The sequence below is a fragment of the Phaenicophaeus curvirostris genome, chromosome 6 (assembly GCF_032191515.1).
Source record: "Phaenicophaeus curvirostris isolate KB17595 chromosome 6, BPBGC_Pcur_1.0, whole genome shotgun sequence".
Taxonomy (NCBI): domain Eukaryota; kingdom Metazoa; phylum Chordata; class Aves; order Cuculiformes; family Cuculidae; genus Phaenicophaeus; species Phaenicophaeus curvirostris.
This window is the reverse complement of record NC_091397.1, coordinates 38,842,560-38,859,125: the sequence shown is the minus strand read 5'-3', so window position 1 is coordinate 38,859,125 and position 16,566 is coordinate 38,842,560. Positions and strand designations below refer to the sequence as shown.

The 16,566-nt window shown below is 40.9% G+C and overlaps 1 protein-coding gene across 2 annotated transcripts in view; it reads right to left on the bottom strand.

Moving 5' to 3' along the window:
- NPSR1 (neuropeptide S receptor 1) overlaps window positions 1–14,620 on the bottom strand; it is a 61,523-nt gene extending 46,903 nt beyond the window's left edge. Inside the window, exons 1-2 of one of the 2 annotated variants that reach the window (XM_069859835.1) lie at window positions 14,152–14,620; window positions 1,096–1,228 (exon numbers count right to left, since the gene is read on the bottom strand). In XM_069859835.1, coding sequence (XP_069715936.1) covers window positions 1,096–1,228; window positions 14,152–14,298 — 280 coding nt within the window. In that variant the 5' untranslated portion in view covers window positions 14,299–14,620. The remainder of the gene's footprint in view (window positions 1–1,095; window positions 1,229–14,151) is intronic. The other variant, XM_069859836.1, reaches the window with a different exon arrangement.
- Window positions 14,621–16,566: the final 1,946 nt, after the last annotated feature.

Sequence of the window (16,566 nt, the reverse complement as noted above, 5' to 3'; positions counted from 1 at the left end):
TAATACTTCCATCACCTGTAGTTACAGGCCAGTCCCTTTGCATTTTTCTGCCTACTTTGGCCTAACTGTTTCAACTGAGAGCAGTTCTTCAAACAAGGTAAGCTCCTGGGCAATCATGGTTGAGATCATGAGCAGGAGTTCATTTACTTGCAAAGATTGCATGTTGCAAACTGGGGAGTGTAGTCCTTTGCTTTTCCAGTTTAAACAGAGATACCACAAACATGAAAGGAGGATGCAGTATTTCTAGGAAATGACACATTAAATAGTTCTTTAGTGGAAAAGTACTGTACGTTCCACTGTATCTTACAAAAAAGCAACAGAAAGTATATAAATACATCCTATATGCACAAACAATACAACGCAGCTGTCTTGTAAGCAGGGATTAGTAGCAGAACATTGTTACAGAAACAGTACATATTTTCCCTCAGGAAAACTAAAACCCCACAAATTCTGTCCATTCAAGGCCACAGAGAAACAATGTGCTGCTTGTGCTTGTTTCCATTCCCAGTTGCTGAAATATTGACATTTTTACAAACCATGTTTCTGTATATTTTCCATTTTGCATAAAAACTACAAAGTTCCTGGATCAGAATCTTTTCTTCATTCAAAAAAATTAACCAAATGCATTCTTCTTCCACACTTACATTTTCCTATTTCCTTACTTGGTTAAACCAGAAAACATGAAGTGATTTTCACTCTTCAATGTAAGAGTGTAAGTTATGGAGCAATTCAGTTATGAAGTACTTTAGAAAGGATTTTAGTAGAAAACAAAAAACATCCATATTAAATGAGTTTAATTTAAAGAGTTCTGTGACAATAGGTAGGGACATAACTTCTGGCAAATTCAGACTGGAAGATAAGATTCACTGAAACCAATGAGTTGCAGTTGCTGCATCTGACAGACACTGCTATATCTAACATTTTTTTAGATCAGAGGCAGACCAAGCCCTAAGCCATCCATCTGTCTTATGGCAAGCTGCAGCTGGACATTAGGTGGCAATTGAACTCTTCACCACTCAACCTGTATTTTCTTATTTGTCATTTTAATACTGATTCCTGTGCAGTTCAGATGCCCTTTGCCCTCCCAAACTCTACCTGTGATTGCCAACTGTTTAACAAAGAAGGTCATTCGAGATTTCCTCTTCCTCCTCCAGGTAGAGAACAGTACAGTGGCATTTCCAGTGATTGTGACAATAAAGAGAATCCAAAGAGTCACCAGCTGTTCTGTCTGTATTTGAGAGAAAGAAAAAAAGAGTATTGGTAGGCAGGTGGGTAATGTCTTGTGTTAAGCCAGTTAGTTATCCTAGGACAAATGAGATGAGAATGGAAAAAAAAAGGAGTGAAATGTGAGTTGTGCCAACTGATTTCTAATTATTTAGTCTGAAAGTTATTCCTGCTCTTTCAGAAAATACTTAACATGCATCACTGCTGGTTATGTTCATTCCAATTTGCTTTGCAGAGGCTGTACGTTACTTCTGTCTTCACAAACCCATTGGCAGTGCCTGTGTTCAGCACTTAACACTGAAATGAGAGGCAGCCCTCAGTTTTCTTTTGTTGCTCCAGCAAGCTGTGAAATAACAAACTTTGCCAGGAGTATCGATAGATGAGCTCCTTTGGAGAAGTAGGGGAAATAAATACTTCTCTCCTTCCCAGCTTCAGTGAGTCTGGGTCATCCACACGCCTTACAAAATTCAGACATCCACTCCACGATCTAGATGTGCACCAAGATTTAAAGAAAAAAGCATGACCCACTGTAAGGAAAATTGTGGAGTGAGCAATACATGATGACAAAACGTCCCCTAGTGGTAGTGTGTACAGAGAAAAGAAGAAAAAAAGTTACTCGGGCTCTCAAAGCATCAGGATCCTCTGGCTGCAAGACCAAGAGCATACGTATCCACATTCACTTGTTTTTTGAGTGCACACCCAATCTTCTGTCTCCTTTTGGCCTACCACAACCCATTTGGTCCTCCCTAGATGCAGGATAGTTTTTTTTCCAGTGGCCATTCTGTAGATTTTCCTTGTCCATGTGAGAGTGTGAAGTTCATGCTTTCCCCATAGCAGCCAGTCAGATCTGAAATGGAGAAGTATCAAATCTGGAGAGCATGGGGTCAGCTTGAAGAAAGTATGCTGCATTTCAGCAAAATTCTCGCTTATAAAAAAACCTGTCCTGTGTAAAGCTGTAACAAGTGGCATGAAGGAAGATGGTTCTGCTGCTCTTCTGCAAAGGCAAGTAGAAGAGAAGGGACTTTTTCACAGTAACAGTTAGGTTTGAAGGTCATAGAGCAGAGGAGCTCTGAAGAAAATGAGTTCTAACGTACCCAGCAGCAATAAGGTACACATTATTATTTGAGCCAAAGACAGAAAAAATACATACATGTCTCAGCAGAACTGGTAGCTATAAAGGTAAACCCAATTTCCATAAAGGATGTCTTTCCCAGAGCCTCCTGCTCCTGAGAAAACACTTGCCTTTGGCATTTCAGGAGGAGACAGTCCATATGAATGAAATACAGAAAAGCCTTCAGCCCCCTGCTCTACCTTCTTCTGGCTTTCCAATGCTTCAGATGCATTGGTTGCCTGGATTTTCCTAGCATCTGGGATGAGTTTTGGGTTATGACAATGCAGTCGTTTAGGATCTTCTGGTTCCTGACACCAAATCGATAATGTGAGAGCTAGTGGAAAATGGAGGAGAGAGGTAAGAGCTGCAGTTGAAGAGGGATCCCAGCTGCTGGCCCTAAAGAATTGACCCCAAAGCACTGTCCTGAGCAGGTAAAGGGAAGGAGGCTGTCAGTGAGACCCATGCCTACCTGACTGGGCTACAGATGGAGCAGAAGGAGTGGAGACAGCTCATTAAAAGCATTTGACAGCCACTAAAACATGACTTTGTCACAGGTGAGCAGGAAGCAGAGCTCCTGCTGCCCACAAAGAGAAAAGAGCTAAGCTGCGAGCATGGCGATGGAAGGTGAAATGACAGGAAAGGAGCAAGGGCAATGAGCCTCTTGCTCTGCTGTGAGCTTCAGTACCTCCTAAGCATTTAGACACCTCATGGTCAGCAGCTGTGTTCCCCCTGTACTTAGGGGCTACTTGTGGGAACCAGCCTCAGCTTTATTCCAGGTAGGTAGCCACATTAACTTGTTGGTTATGTGAGCATGCATGAAAAGGAAGACCTGGTGTATGAGCAATTTGAGACTGTACTCTGTCTCTGAACCCAGAGATTAGCTTAAGCATACAGTGAAGGTTGTGTTTAGATGGTTTCAGTTTTCCCAGCATACTAACTTTTGCCAGCGTAATCTACCATTTGGGTCTACTGTAAATTGTCATAGCACAGCCTAGATAACAGCAATGTCTCAGAGATTATTCATTCATCTACCTTGGGATGGCCACATTGATTATAGAGTGATCTAGATAAGACAAGTTTTGTGGGCTAGATGTTTAGCTTTTAGCCAAAAAACCCAAACCTCTCCTTTTTTCAGTGTCTGCAAATCTTTTGAATTTCTTGGAAACAAAGTTCCTTCAAAATGTGTGGCAGAGACATGGTGGAACTATTTTTATGGAGATGCCTTTCTTTGTGTAGGGATTGAAGTGTCTATCTGAAAGTTAATTAAAATTCGAAAAGGTACTATTTCACATCACTTTTGTCTTTGATATCAGTGGGTTATTCACGAGGTGTAGTTTGTCTTTTCCATTTCAGAGAAGTTCTTTTACGCATGGAGAAAACAGAGGGCCAAGACTTGTTCCCATCTTCTCTGGTACAAAGCCAGGAAAGCATTTTCTTGAAAGAAATTCTGTGTAGTCCTATATCATACTGATATGGGTACAAACAGAACAAAGATCTGACACTCTGTAAGCAACCTTCATATGATTCCCGTGGTAGAAATAGGTATGGAACAACAGAGACTGTGTTAGAGGGGTGTTTCCTCACCATAGGGAATATATAGTCAGTTTAAATCCCTCCTGCCAAGTTAAAAAGGAGTGCTTAACAGTTAAGCAATTTTAGGGTAAGCCTCTATAGAAAAAGATAATTAAACCAGACTACAAAGATAACCTAAAAAGTGCAAAAGCTGAATACAGAAGAGGTAAGTTTGAAAGGCTATAGACAAAGGAAATAAAACAAAGTTTCTATTAATCTATTTGTGGTAGCTGCCATTCTGAGAGAAGAGCAAAAGATCTCATTCTTGTGGATTAAGGAGCTACAATAATAGGCAATTAAATCACTGCAGCCTCTCTCAGTCTGTTAGTTTGCAGAAAGAAAAGTTCTATGGTTCCATTCTTATGGTTATGGGATGCCCACCAGGATAAAGACCTTAATGGAGGCTCAAATCAGAATTAAAAATGATCCTGATGAATTGGAAGCATACACTGGAAAAAAACCAAGATGCTATTCAACAAAGGAGAAGTGCAGGACTCTATGGTGCAGTGGGTGTAGTTGCATCAGGTTGGGTGAGCCTGCAAAACATTCCCCCCTGCCCACGGCACATAAAGTGCCACAGAAGTAGAGCATGATTTAATGTCACCCTACAGCGAGTGTGACAACCACTGTCATGGGATTGACACTAGTCTTGTGTGCCTATAATCCTTCCACTCTACCCAGCTGCTATCCTATGCCCACTCCCAGTTGTTGTGCTTCAGGAGAGATGCAGAGCAATGAGTTGACAGCAGCCTAGAGGATATTGCCAGGTGAGAAGACTAAATGAATTAAGTTGCTTAATCTAGCAAAAAGCAGAATGAAGGAAAACATGAATGCTTTGAAGACACAAAGAGCCTAAAATAAAAAGGGAAAGGAATACTCTTTTCTTAAAAGTAGCTGTTAGATTAGAGAGACACCCAACTGATCCTTGGACTTCAGTTACATTTTCTATAATTTCGTTTTATTCATCACCTTAAGGTTGGTTAGACATAAAGGTGTTTCGTTTCATGTCTTGTTTGTTCATCAAACAAAAATCTTCTTTTCGTAACAACCCTCAGCAAAGTCATATACAAAAAACTTGCTTAGGCAAGGGCTGCTTTTGCAATGGTCATCGCTAGCTACAGTACATTACAATGTTATGTAAGAGGCTCGTGTCCTACACCAGTTCTTTTAGATTAAAAAAACTAAAGATGCTGGTGACTTAATTAAGGTCACAGAACAAATCAAAGCCAGGAGGAGTTCCTTGGCTTGACTACAACCATTGCATACACTATTATTCCACAAGATTGCTGTGTTCAGAGCATGGAAGCGCTTGACATGTGGAGAGCATATTAATGTTTTGCTAATTTGCTTTAAGATTAAAACCAGCTTCAGTCAATGAAGCAAACCTCTTCATGGGTGAAATGTAAGCCAGAAAACCTGTCTGAACACTGTGTGTATCTTCCTTTGCTTGTAGAAGAGGCTTGTTATTTTGTCTCTCTGACAAAATTTTTGAATCCATAGGCTATAATGTTGAGCAAGGGATGTATTCTGCTTTATATTTGAGACAAAGATCATCCCTGCAAGCAGCTTTAATCAAGGCCTTGGTTAAATTCTTTCAGAACCACTGGGAGACATTATGGTGCCATTAATACCATCCCTCCTTTCACTTCTCTGCAACCAACTTACTTTTTTGCTTGTTTCTTAGGATTTATATCCCCTCTGTTGGGGGACACAAGCTTTGACTGTGGAATGGGGATATACTGATAGCCCATCCTAACGTAGGTGCTGTTGCTCATGTCTGGAGGTGCAGAAGATTTGCCTGATATCAGAGCAGCTGCCTAATAGAAGGAGAAGTTCAACTTCGAATGGAGTTAGAGCATCGGTACTTGAATGGGAAATAATGTGAAACAGTTTTGTCCTATGTGCTGGTTGGGAAGTAGCCTGGAAAAAATAGGTTGCCAGATAAGAAATGAACAAATAAACAGAAAAAAGAGGGAGAGGTACCCTGTTCCTGATGTGACTGGCTGGCCTCTTAACAAGAGAAGAGGAGGCTTATAGTAAATTCCTGTCCTTGCTGATGGGGTGCCTTGCTGCTCCTTGGCCTTGGTCACCTGGGTGAAGAAAAGGCACTGTTGCCTCATATCACCGGTAGTGGCTTAAGTCTCTGAACAGCTTCTTCTTACTGGTTGGTTAAACTCTAGGAATATTCAAACGGTCTTACTGCTTGTCTTTGGTTTAAAAATCATGTCTCTATTGTAGCAGTCAAAATTGTAAGAGAGATGTAATCAAGGAACAAGCCAAACAATTTTATAAGAATGTTCTTCTTAACAGATACGAACAGATAAATCTCCCTGCTACATTGGGGATCTGTCATGCTCGTAGTCAAATTTGTCACTAGTACATTACATTGCACTTTTTTAAGTAGGAAACAAAAAGAGAAAAGTATTTTTTCACCCTCTGAATTAATAATTTTAATTGCAGGTCACGCAAGAAAATGGAGTAGTCTAGATTTTCATTTTTTGCTCCTCTTGTAAAAGATCTGGAATGTTGAACTCCAATACTGAAAATATTCAGGACTGATTTGCTGTTTTAATAGTCCCTATTTAGGATGGGGGGAAAAAAATCCTGAACCAAACCAAACTAAAACAGAACAAAACGAAACCAAAAAGAAAACTACCAAACCCCCCCGAACTAGGAAGATAAGTTTTCCTGAGGCAGACAGGTGCCATGCAGCTTGACTGATCGCAGTTAGAGATTTATAGTCAGTTTACCTCTAATTGCACTTTGGACTGTAAAACTGAAAGAAATCCAAGACACTCATTTGCACAATTTAATTAAGGAGTCTTAAAGGTACTGATAGAATTCATAAATCCTGATAGAATTCATAAATTTTTTTAAAATAAACAAACTATGCAAAAAGAATTAAAAACTCCTCTGTCTCATAATGCCAGATTCCTTCACAGCAGAAACCCAAAAGGAGCCTTGTGGGGTCTAACTACTGCCTACAATTATCCTACAGGAGGGTGCAGAGAAGATGGCGACAGGTTCTGAAATTGCGCAATGAAAGGACAAGAGGCCACAAGCAGGAGTTGTAACACAAGACATTGTGATTAGACATCAGGAAAAAAGTATTCATCGTGAGGGAGGTCAAAAACTGGAATGGGAGCCCAGAGAGGCCATGGGAGCTCCACCCCTGGGACATATAAAGTTGAGTGGACACTGCCTCGAGCAATCTGGCATTTGACATTTGCTTTCGAATGGCTGGTACAGGTGACCTCCAGAAGTCCTCCCCTACCTGATTTATTACGCATACACAAATTGGCATAAGACCTATTTTCTTAAGGAATGTACTTAAAACTAGAAGATACCTTTACAGATGTAACCAGAAAAGCACTTTGTACAAGTTGTATACTATTCATTACATTATAGAAACACGAACAACTGTTATTTGTGGGAATCTTTACATAAATTAAAATTTACCCTGCAAGTGTAAATGGGTGTAAAGACTGCTAGCACGGGAATGATACAAACACATTAGCCTTGGGAAAAAGGACTTAAAAAGCATAAGGTAGCATTTGTCTTATGCTTACACAGAGGTCTGAGATGAAGAATATCTGCCAGGGTGTGACCAGATTAAAAATTGAATTGGCAGAAGGAAAATGTGATACCGAAGGGGTCATGACTACTGTTGGTTTTACCAGCTACTGATAATAAAGGTTCTTTAATAAATAAAAATAAAAAAGTTTGGTTAAAGTGCCAACTGGAAATATGCACATTTCTTCCTGTGCTGAAACTTTCAATGCAAGTCAGGTTGTGAAAAAAGCAACAGAAATCTCTATTGGTGTGTAGGTATGTTGTAGATGTGTTTTGACTGTCTAGAGAGAATAAAGTAAGTGGCACCAAATATTTTACTGAAAGAAGGAGAGGGATGAGAATACTTAGGCAAGAAGTAAGCAGTAAATGCTAGGCACCTGAACATCAAAGATCAAAAGATTAATTCAAACCACTTCTTATTGCTCAACAAATCTCATAAAAATAAAAGGGAAGGAAGATTTTGGGAAAATACCAGAAATGGCTGGATCACTCTTGATTCATTTCCTGATAGACCTTGCCCCAGTGAGAAAGAAAGACACTAATAACTGAAGATCACTGAAATATTATGACCTAGTCATCACAAGCAGCAGAAATTGTACTGACCATTCCTGTCATACAAGTGTGTTTTGAAAGGGTGTTTGCCCTCTAGCAAGGCAAAACTAAGATGTTTCTACATATTGTTCACACAATATGTCCCTGAAAATTTCCAAAAAGCAATGTGACTGACACTGAAAAGCTCGGGGAAGATAAAGGCTGAGAAAAGACAAAGTTCAAAGCTAAGATTTATATTTTGTCTTTGAAATTACTTCCACTGTGACTGAATCTGAAAGATTCCTTTTTTTTTTTTTGGTAGCGTGACCTGCAATGGAGGCTGGTTCAAATTCTGTAAATGTTAGTTCAGCCCCAGGTTTGCCTCTGGTACCGCTGCTGCTGCTTTCCCATTTCAATGGAAATGGTCATGCCTGACTCTTACCTCTTTTGGCATAGTGGCTGCTTCACTTAGATGATTTCTCACAGGCTGGCATTGTTATCCTTTCAGCACATGGCTACAGGTCATTCTGGTGATCCTGGCATGCATTGCCACATAAGGCTGTCACAACATGTCAGAGGTGCTGGCAACAGTCACATCGCCATGGGTCCTTATTGTTGGAGGAAGAGCATAGCTGGAAGGGATTTGAGCTGACATTTTTTGTTTCGTCAAACTTGAGAAGCAGTTTTGCATGAGCTTGTGTCTATATGCTTTTGAATTCACAGTCTATGAGTGCTAATGTGTTAGCTAGAGGAAAAATCTATAATATTTTATCCCTTTTAGACTGAGAGAAAGAGATAAGCTGATCCACTAAATCGGGACGCTTTCTCATGGAAAGGGGTAATTACATTCACTCACTGTTTTGCCACGTTTCAAAAATATCTATTTTTTTGGTGAATCCCCAGTTTTTTTAAAAATGTATTTCTTAGCTCTGACATAACCATTCAGGGCGAGGGGAGGCCCTTTTAGTGTGCAACATATAATGCATGTGAATTGCTCTGATCTTTCCAAGCTTAAATAACAGCCAGACAAACCACACCCCTGCCCTGCCCCCAAATCCTCCACAGATGTGACTGGACTAGAAGGGAAGATTTTCAGTCAGTAACAAAAGATAATAATTGTGTTTTACTGGCAGATAATTTACATTTGCCATTCTGCTGTGTGTTAGTACAAGATGGATAATAAATGGGGACTGTACTGTTCAATCATTGCAGAATTTTTATACCCATTGCACCCTAACAAGCTTCCACAGAAATACACAGATATTTCTGACTTTAATGTCATCAGGAAAAATACGTTTTTTATGGTGTACATATCTTTATTTCCTAGAGGATTTTCGGCATGAAGTGATTCTATTGGGTTACTCAATGGTCCAGCTGTAATCGCATGATTTTGATAGCCCTGTTAATAACTGTGAAATGCTGTTATTTTCTTAATCAGAAAAAGAGGTAAAATGATTAAGTATGCCTAACCTGCACAATTAAAACATCTCAAAAAGCTGGGGAAATTAATACTTTCTAGGAATTATTTATATCTGAGAGGCAGACAGACACAAACCCTGAGGCTGTGTGGACCATGGAATATGAGGGATCAGTTGGCTCACGGCTACCCTCAATCGGGCTGTCATACAGCCAGATCATTTCTGTGTTGCATTTAAGCTACTGGATTAAGCCAGCCTGGCCAACAACACTGCAGATTTGTTTCACAAGGACATCAGCTACTGTACTCTCAGCACAGCATCTCAGGAATAGAAACAGTCATTATGGCATATTGCACAGCCTGCCTTCAGGAGTTCCTGACGCCTTATTTGTGTAGACTTAATTCTCCTCCTCTTCCTTCACTGAAAGACTGCAAAGTTACTTATGAATTGATATGCTTATTTTTCTAAAATGTATGATTGAATTTCCAGAGATTACTCCAGAAATTTGTCAGCACCCATTGTTATTTTTCTGTTATGTATTCAATGATGGGATGTTCTGTGAGTTTTGCTTGAAAATCAGAATGAACAATAGCACAGGCAAATGCTTTCTAGGAGATAAAGAGACTCCTACATTTGGATAAAGTGATAAGAACAGCAAATTCTGGCTTAAACAGCCTCTGAGAGTACCTGGAGCTAAATCCTTGTTACCTGATAGTCCTACAAAACAAGTCAGTGCAAACTTTCAACATTTTGGGTTCCTCAGCCTTTTGCTGGAGATGGTAAATCCTGACCTCTGTAAACAGTTCTTAGATTTGTGCTTACTTTGACATGGCTATGCAGTCCTGTTTAATATCTGAGCTACATGGGCTAAAACATGCAGGTACTGGGGATGCTACAGTGCGGGGGTAGGACAGCCAGAGAGTTAAACTCTCCGTCCTGAAAGAAACTAGGAAATTAGATGACACGTGTAAAATCACTTGTGATGGAGTTGACATGCACTTTATTTCTCCTGAGAGCTCTAGAATTTCATTGTCACTGCTGTAGTGATGCTGCATGACGGTGACCAGAGTTTATGGGGCCAGAGGGAGTGGGACATGTGGTTGCAGTTCTCACTTGGCAGGGCAGAAACTGAGGTTCCCAAACAACTTTGGATGTATACAACAAAACCTTTGGGTTCTGCTACACAGGTGAGGGCTAAACTCTACACATAAGAAAAAATAGGAAAATGCACAGGATCATAGAAATCATCCAATGCTCCTGGGAGGGAATACAGTCCCACTGAGAAAGGAACAGCAGGTGTGACTTTTCTCCTTTCAAACATTCCAACTTTTACTTTGTTGCATGAAAGTAGGACATTCCATTTCTCAGGAGACCTCTTATAAAGGACATGAGTCCTACTTCTTTCTGAGGAGGAGCACATAGTGCTGTCCTTGGGAAACTTTGGGACTGTTGGGAGCGTGGCAAGGCCAGGTGCTTCTTCCAGCCTTGATGAAGCTTCCCAGCCCCATAGGCAACCGGGTAAACCTATTCTGAGATTTCAACTTCTCTCCAGGCAGGTTTCTGTTTCACATCTTGTCAGATCCACAGACTTAAGAAGGTTGTAAAGTGGGAGACGACAACAGGTGTCGAGATCACTGTGTTTGGCATAGGGCAGTTGACACTTAGAGCCCTTTAAACATAAACTAAATACATATGGGGGAGATTGTAGAGGGATGCAATGAACGCTCCTTTGGCCTGGGAAATTGGAGCTGTAATTAATATCAATTTGGACATCTGTTCTGAATTTGGTGCTGACACAGCAAACAGGACTTCTGATGCTTGTGGTTTAAGAGAGTAAGCTACCTGTATGCCTCATATAAAGACACCCAGGAAGAAATATGGTCTGGGCTTTCAGGGACCATTTGCAATAACATGACCTGAATGTGGAGGGGGAGAGCCACTGCCTTTGCCATGGGAAACACCAGCTCATCTTGCATGGGTGCACACAATCCTGCCCCAAAGGCTGTGGATCTGTGCTGCAAGAGCCAGACTAGTTAGCATACATGGCTCTGGCCCCAAAGCACATTTCATTTGCAAGGCCTTGGCTAGTGGCTGGCCAAGGAGCTATGGTAATGACTACCAGAAGGGAAATGTGCATTTCTCCAAGTGGATGAAATGCTCCATTTCCCAGCCAAAAGGAAAAGAGAAAAAAATCTAATTGAACTGGTAAAATGTTTCCTAATCCGAAGCAGTGCAGGATTTAGTTGTTGAGCTGTGAAGAGGAGTAGAAAGACACTCAAATGCTTCTGAAGAAGGGAGCCAGGAAGCACTCACAGCTCATCCCATAACAGGAATTATTGGCACTGAAATTCTCTAAGGCATGTTATTTTACTTTTGTCACATTGCCACCACGGTATAATACAGACACTAACTTAGGTGGGTATGGGCTGTCCTTTTGAAGCATGATAGGAAAAGAAGAAACCAGTGCATGCTCCTACTCTTAAGTAGTGAGATACACTACGTAGCTGTCATTGGGTAAAGTAATTGAAAACCCTTTACACAGGAACTGTTCCAGGTACTGGGTGATTGTCAGTCCTTTGTCTCCATTTATTCGCTTAGAAGAGGTTTTCCTATGACCACTTTGGTAAGATGGGTTGCATCTGCATTTCCCAAGCAGAAAAACTTGTGTGTCCTGTCTTGGAAGTCTGCATCCTACTACATAGGCTCTGGAGTCAACCTGTGTGGTAGCCATTCACTCAGCCTGCCTTTATTGTCAGCTATGGGCTTCAAAGTGTTTGAAAATCCCAACGAAATGCCAAAACACCCTTTCGTAGCTATACTTTGACCACTGAGATATGGCTTTCAATCCATTCAGCCTATTCCAAGCTGAAACTTCCATTGCTTCAGCTGTTTAACTGGATACTTGTGAAGAGGAAGATGATGTTGCTCAGCTTGCTTGAAGGAGGAAGGACAGAGCCATAATGTAGGCAACACTGGGAGAGGAGAGCCAACCAAGTCAGCAGGTGTCAGCAGCATCTTCCACATGCGAGCTTTCACAAAGAGTTGAAATTGCTGACAGGGAGCCCTATCTTCCCTGTACCATAGTCATCAGAGCAGGTGCTTTCTCCCTCTTTCCTGCAGCAGCACCAGCTGTCACTTATCTCCAGAGTAAAACTATTTCCATGCCTATCAACAGCTAGTAATTAATGTGAAATCAGTGAACCTCCCTGCAAAGTTCTTGCCAGAGCTACACATAAAACTGCGGAGCATAAGTCTGATGAGGAGCTCTTGGCTAAGAGAAGCAAATTTCCTTTAGTAATGGACAAGCATGCATGATTATCCATGGTTTTCTAATTGTTGTAATTTACTAAATCTCCCCTATAAAGGAGCATTTTTCTGCTTGAGGACTTTCTAATCACAGAATTAATTGTCACTTTCACCATTATGAAATACTGCTTCCAATACACTGTTCAGATTTACAGCCGTAAGTGTGGAGAGAAGGAAGGAGATAAAGAGAAAGTTGTTATATAATTTTATTTGTTGCTTCTCCTTTTTTGTCAAGACCATTTTTAGACTCTGATATGGAAAGAATAAAAAAAGGAGAAAAAAAAGATTTTCATCCTTGAAATCCCAGATAAGAAACTACTATATTACCAAGAAAGAAAAAAATATAAGCAACAACTTAAAAGAGACTCTCATTAGTTAACAGTCGAACTACAGATAATCTTTTTCCTTAGCAGGGTTGGAAGCCTGTTATGATTCTATTGAGTCCACTGGCATTGGACAAAAGCACTAATAATCTCACAGAAATCAAAATTACTCCTGAACATTTCCCTTTTACCCAACGCATTGTCAAATGATGTAATTGCCCATATTTTTCCACCTGAAGGTGATCTCTTTACTTCTGAGCTCCAGAAGGAATGGTAGGGTAGTCCTTATCAGACTTTTTAATAACTTGAACTTAACTTGTAACATGTGCCACAACAGTAAAGTGACACATGGCATATAGTATGAAATTAAACAACATCAGGCACAGAAATCTGAAGGAAAGATGGATTTCAGTACCTCTTTCATCTTTTTCCTACAATCACATATTGCAAGCGTGTTGTTTGTTTGGGGTGATGAATGACTATGTTTCACATATCATTCAATAGCATTCATTACTGAATGATTCATCTGGTGCATTCTTAACAGCAACCTTCAAGAAACGCTGCATCCCCCACTCAAGTTAAAAGCAAACAAACACACCAATTCATTAGAATCTGTCCCCCCGATTATAAAAACACCCAAACAATAAAATTAAAACCAACAAAAAACTCAATCTAAACCAGCAAAAAACCCACTCGTGTACAATGTTTGTTGCAGCTGGAAAACTGAAAAGAAATCCCTTATATCAAGACAATAGCTATAAGAAATTACATAGAAGATGTGTTAAACTAATACAAGCCTTTGATTAAAAATTCATGTATAATTACAATACCTCTACAGAAAAACAGTACCGTCTCCTCTTAGAAGAGGATATAATTGGCTAGGACCTGAAAGTCCGAACTATAATTCCTACAACTATTTTGTTTTCCAGTAAATACCTCACACATGCTGTCCACTGTCTTTGCAGGGGAAAAAAAAAACACGACTGCCTGGGCAAAAAAGTTCAATAATCCTAGTTGCCTCCCCGTAGAGGTGCTGAAAATGCACCAAAGCTGCAAGCACTTGAGAAAAGTAATGCACACTTTAAAAGAATACCTTAAAAGAATAGTAAAAGGATCCCCACTCCTCTTCTGTCACCACTTCAGTGAAAGTCACCGTTTCAGTGCAGGTGACAAGGGTAAGATCCAGCCAGCCGGTGCCTCCCTGGGAGGTGCTGCTGGCTGCTGTGGAGCTGACCTCCATCACTGGATTTCGTTCGAGCTGTCTAGGTGCTTGTTTTTGTAAGAGTTAATGCAGCCAGGCTTCTCCTGTAAAAACGCAGCAACAAAACCAGCTTCTCACTGCTCCACCACTGGCTACCAGAGGCATCAGGCTTCAGTGCAGCTGAATGATAGTGAAAAAAAAAGCCAAGCTGGCATCGTCCCTTTGAGCTTTCCTTCGGCACAACTCTGACGACAGACATCCACATGCTCTTTCAAGCAGCAGCCAGCAAGGAAGTCAGCACACGTGGACCTAGGCATGTGCTTGGACTCTGTATTGCCTTGCACCCCATGTTGTCACCTCTGGAGTCAGGAGCATTTGTAAAAGTGTGGATTTCCTCCCTGCATTAAGTTCAGGAGCCTGGCTACTCCAGTCAGTGGCTTTTCTTACTTGCCCTAGCTCAGCCTGCTTTGGTTTTGATAACCTGTAGAATCCATATACAAGCATCAATACACTGTCTTGTATTAGCAAAAACCTACTTAGTTTTTAGGCTTCAGGTATCACTGTTTCCCTATCAGTGTCTATCTGACTTCTGAAGTTGTCTTTGCCAAGAAACAAACAAAAAAAATCATAAATAGGACACTGCAGTTACCTTTGTAAAGACTTCAAATGTGCTACACAGCCAATACAAGTAGTGCTTTCTTTGCCATATGGAGACCCTGTCTGGAAAGGTAGGGCTTATAGAGACTGCTAGTGTCACTTAGAGGGTCAAAGAATCTTCAGAACAAGGTAATAAATTATCTTTCTACCCATTGGTTCTCTGGGTACCAATCTCACCTGCCCTTTGTTGACATGGATGGTTTTGGGTGGTTTTCCCCACCTCTTTTGGCATTACTCTGGGTTTACACCGAGATGGCAGATGGGAGTGCGCGCACCTTCCCTGAATGGAGTGCAAAATCACATGTAAATCCAGAACTTGTTCAGCTTTGTGGAGATGCTCTGCCTCTATACTGACACAATCCTATGCAGAATGTGATGCATTTCACAGCCATGCCTCAACTCAACTTCCCATTACCTGTCCACAGCAGAACCCAGTCCTGTGTTTATGAATGTACAAACATGGTTTACCATGGGGGAGCTCAGGAGGCATTAAACTCCTTGCTCAGGCCAGTGCAGTACACCATCTCCCCAGCTGATCAAACAGGGGTCTCCACAACATGCCTACAACATCTGTGCCCATGGTCCACAACATGAGCAGCAAGAGAGAGGTGGCAGCAGGATCGTCCAGCTCCCAGGGCCAGTAATAGTAGGACATGGGGACACAAGAAGTGACATTTAAGTCGAGGTTTTGACTCTGAACCCTCCCAAGTTGCTACTTGTTTGGATCTGGGACTTCGGACCAGGCTGTTTGAGGGACCAGAGAGACCTCTGTGTGTCTGAGCAATAGTCAGACCTCTCCAGGAGATGTTGGAGTCATTCAGAGGAGGGAATCATTCTATCCCCATACAGATTATCAGTACCAGTCATGATGAGAAGGGGTCAGTGCCCATATGCACCATGATCAATAATTAACAGCAGTGAATGGTGCATAGGTTGGAATGTGATAAAAAGAAATGTCCCAGAACCAGTATGCTTTGCTGAAAACTATTGAGAAAATTCTCATTAATGTATTATCTAAAAGAGAGGAGGAATTCTTTCTGAAGTTTTTTCTGACTGATCATAAAGATTGACTCTGAACCTCTGCTATGAATTATTTAGGTGTCATACAAGATTCTTGAAAGCATCCTACTAGTTTTTTATTCTTTTTCCTTCTTCTTGCCTTGCTTTCCTGTATTTACAGAATTCTCCTTCTTAGAGTTAAAATTTATTACACCAAGTCTGAGGATTTTTTGGCAGTCTCATTCCTACAGAGCTGTTACGCTTAAGCATATTACAGGCTCTAAGAGGCTTTTCAGTAGTTACATCACATGCCAGATCGTGCACAGCTCTCAAGACTAACCAAGGGTGACTCCTCTTGTGGCTTTGCCAGCCAGCGTACTTGCTCTAAGTAGTGCTTATGGGGCTATAAAAGGCTATACTGTGCTCTCCACCACTTTTCAGTCTATACAGGGATAATTCAAGTCTTCCATTACTGTTAACTTTTCCATCTCTGAGTATTTCACAGCCACTGTCACTGCCTTGTCACTGTTGATGGCTGGTTTTGCTGAAATGCTGTTTTCTTTCCATATAGTCACAGAATTGGAAGCCATGGGCTGTCTATGGTACCACATGTAGAATTAACCTAGTTCTCTAGGATAAAACACCTTGGGT